Consider the following 3,542-nt stretch of genomic DNA (forward strand, 5'->3'; position numbering starts at 1 on the left):
TAAACTCACCTTCTTCGATCATGCTCTTCATGATCTGGCCCCCAGCCTTTACAAGAGCCAATGACGAGTGCTGATACAGCTGGAATAGGCTGCGCCCGCATGTGTTGGCAATAATTTCCAGTAGATTGTCAAAGTGTTCGTTGGATGTCGTGTCGCTGTAGGGGTCGCATACCTGGATGGTGTGGAAATATGTTGTACATTTATAGCTCCTTGTGAGTGGTACATAACACTCTTATGAGGACAAACAAATAATATATCGATATATACGTATAGTTGGAACTACTAAAAAACATTAAATTAGCAAAACGGGCCAAATGTATCGATCACACGCTTGACACCCTTGTGCACCAGAAACCAAGCTGTTCTCTAACCCTGGTTTTCTTCGCTTACGTGACGAAGTCAACGAACGAGTTGGAGATTTTCACATACAATACCACTCGTTGCTCTACCCCTGGTACTTACCGCACACGTGATGAAGTCAGAAAATGGATAGAAAAAGAAACACGACTTAGTTCCCACCCTGGACACTTACAGCATACAGGAAAAAACAAAAGGCAACTACGAAATCTTCGTACATAATACAATTTGCTGCCGTAGTATTTGCCGCATGCTTGACGAAGTTGAGCGATAAATTGAACATTTGACGAAAATATACTCAGTACCCGTGAAGCCAATGGTAATGTAGAAAATTTTGCATCTAATTTCACTTTCTACTCTACCCCTGGTGCTCAGCACATACGTGACGGTCAAAGAACAAGTCAAGAAGTTAACAAAAATACGTACAGCTCCCCATTCCCAGTACTTACCGCATACGTGACGAAGTCGAAGAGTGAATTGAGAACCAACGCTCCCGTCCCAGCCCTAATGTGGTGATCCATGAGCTTCACCAGCACCTGAGTGAGTGGAGCAGCCACGATGTATGAGTACACAGGTGTGCAAAATCATATGCAGAAGTCGACGTGAACCAATATTCTTGTGATACTCCTGGCAATATCATCGCAAATACGGTTCGTCGTTCAATTTATACGCACTTATCCATATTGAGTGGCTTAAGCTGCCGGTTGCGCTCTTTTTTTGTGCTCAATATGCGTATAGGGCGTACATGTACATCATCTCCGTCTACTCGGATACTGTGTACACATGCCTAGCAAATGACTATACACTCAAGAACAGAACGGGCGGTCAATAAACATAGCATAATTCTATTAGGCGCGTTGACTTATATTACAGGATGACACAAGCAGTAGGAACCGTACAGGAGTACTGTTGTATACAGCAGCGCAAACTCGAAATAAAAAATGAATATACCAACAGTGGACGTAGCTACAATCGTACTCTACCAAATGGCAATGCCGCACTCCAGCGGTAAACCTGCATAACTGTACATGTATATCGAATACATAGATCAGTACAAAACACAAATATCTTGTGTCTCAGGCCTCACCTTCAGAAACGGCTTAGATGACAGCAGCGAACTTTTGTTGCTCTGCTCATACGACAGTTCGTAATCTTCGTGCATGGGCTGCATCAGCGCACTCATGCAGTCAATGGCTGCCTGGGCCACCCCAGTGTTGTTCAGCTTCAACGCGGCTATCACTCTCTTACCCAGCCTGATTTGATATGTATGGTATAAAAATGGAATAAAATCTTGAATATAAATATGTATGGTATGCAAGTGAGGTGAAACTCCAAATTTATGCCACGTGCTTATTACAGATGGCGCACAGATGGCGCAGAGGTGATACGGCTCTTATTCCACATGTACAAGTGATTTTATAATCAGTGTTCAGCTGGGGCTGGGTACGGCAGTTATCGATCAATGCACATAAATCTCGTAAATCACACAGGAATTTCGATTGAATGTAGTGTACATGCGTGACAATGAGCGTAGCAACGAGTGAGTGTATTGGCAGCTCTAACATCTACCTAGCATACAACGCATCGCCGCATTTAACAGAAACCTTAAACCCCTAAAACCCTAAAATGCAGGATCATCAATGTGGTGAACGCGTCAGCATATGTATATATGCACATACACTTGGTAAGATGTGGACATTTTTGTACATATTCGCTAGCTATGCGCAATACAAAAAAGCACAAGTAGAACGTCATCAGGCGATAAGCGTGACAAGGTCACAAGCATGTTCAGAAGACTGCCCAGCTATTATTGCACGAAGAGGGTGCGGACATACAATACCATGAGCGCATGCATGCAACAAAGGATAGTGAACAAGGAAAAGCGCTCAGGTTAGCGGAATCTGGAACTTATAAGCAAGTATTAACCCATTGGCCACACGCTGTGATAAAGTAGGGATATATACAAACCCCCTGCGGCTCTCATACGTACCTGTCGCGAAAGCCGGGCATGGTGGTGAAGGCCTCGAACCCAGTTTTGGAAGCCACCAAGCGGCGCAAGGCCAGGAACTGATCTGTGAGAGCCACCACCACGCTGTGCTTGACCATTTGCTCGCGAGTGGTGTGCTTCTGGTCGTGTGTTGCCTTGGTGTCAAGCGTTCTGTGGTGCAGAGCGATATAGGCACGTACAAGTGAACATGAAATGGAACAAATGTGCGAGAGGGTTCATGCGGAGGTGGTATGCTATACAATAGGTGCGAAATGAAACGTAGAAAACGGTTTGTCAGTGACGCGAGTTATTACCTTCCCTGTTTACATGGAAGACCTTTGATATATCTGTGTATACTAAACGCGATAACCCTGACTCGAGAAAATAACATCATCTTGGTCATGTTGTATGTGAAGTATCAAATACACGACTCACTAACCGATACATAACATGCAATTTAAACCCCTAGTCCCTAAATACGACACAGGCGAGTACGGGTGTACAACAGCGGACAAACCACTCAATAACAACGAGTGTCCATACCTTTCACCATCAATGTCGTACTTCAACAAAGCATCCAGGGCAGCCAATATGAGCTTCGACTTGTTCTCTGCAAACATTTTGTCTTCGGTTTTGGAGAAAGAGAGTCCTCTGTAGTCGATGTTTGTGTTAAAGTCTGCCACCACCTGTGTACGTGGGCGTAGAGCGCAAGGTTAGAGTCATACGTTCCGGTCATACGTTCCGAGCTCGACTCAAATGGTAAAAAAATGTGTTAAAAATTCAGCTACTTCCATGCATAAAAAATTGTCAAATTTTTGTATATACCGTGTGCTTATTCTAATATATTATAAAGCTGAAAAAAATATACAAGAAAAGATAATGTCTGAAAACAAGTCCACATATACTGGGCATAAGCTACACATGTATATATTTTAAGTGGATATCTCCACATACACGCACGCCAGATTTATATATAAAGGCGTACAAAAAGAAAGAAGGTAGAACACACCTATACAAATTAAAAAACTTCTAATTGTGATGAATCCACAGGACAATCACCCAAAATGTACCTGTGAGAATGTTTGTCCCTGAGAAGGTTCAAACTGTCCGATCTTCCTCAGGTAGACTGACTCTATCTCCTCATCTACCAGTACATCCAAGGGTCCTACATCGTAGAATAAAGATAAATTAAATATAT

At 43.1% G+C, this 3,542-nt stretch overlaps 1 protein-coding gene across 1 annotated transcript in view; it reads right to left on the reverse strand.

The window, feature by feature from the left end:
• Positions 1–2,964, reverse strand: part of SARC_05839 (hypothetical protein) — a gene marked incomplete at both ends in the record, with an annotated part of 32,259 nt that extends 29,295 nt beyond the window's left edge. Inside the window, 5 exons of the mRNA XM_014300293.1 lie at positions 10–172; positions 807–893; positions 1,445–1,610; positions 2,348–2,515; positions 2,888–2,964. Of these exons, the coding sequence (XP_014155768.1) occupies positions 10–172; positions 807–893; positions 1,445–1,610; positions 2,348–2,515; positions 2,888–2,964 (661 nt within the window). The remainder of the gene's footprint in view (positions 1–9; positions 173–806; positions 894–1,444; positions 1,611–2,347; positions 2,516–2,887) is intronic.
• Positions 2,965–3,542: the final 578 nt, after the last annotated feature.

This window comes from Sphaeroforma arctica, assembly GCF_001186125.1.
Source record: "Sphaeroforma arctica JP610 unplaced genomic scaffold supercont1.390, whole genome shotgun sequence".
NCBI lineage: Eukaryota > Ichthyosporea > Ichthyophonida > Sphaeroforma > Sphaeroforma arctica.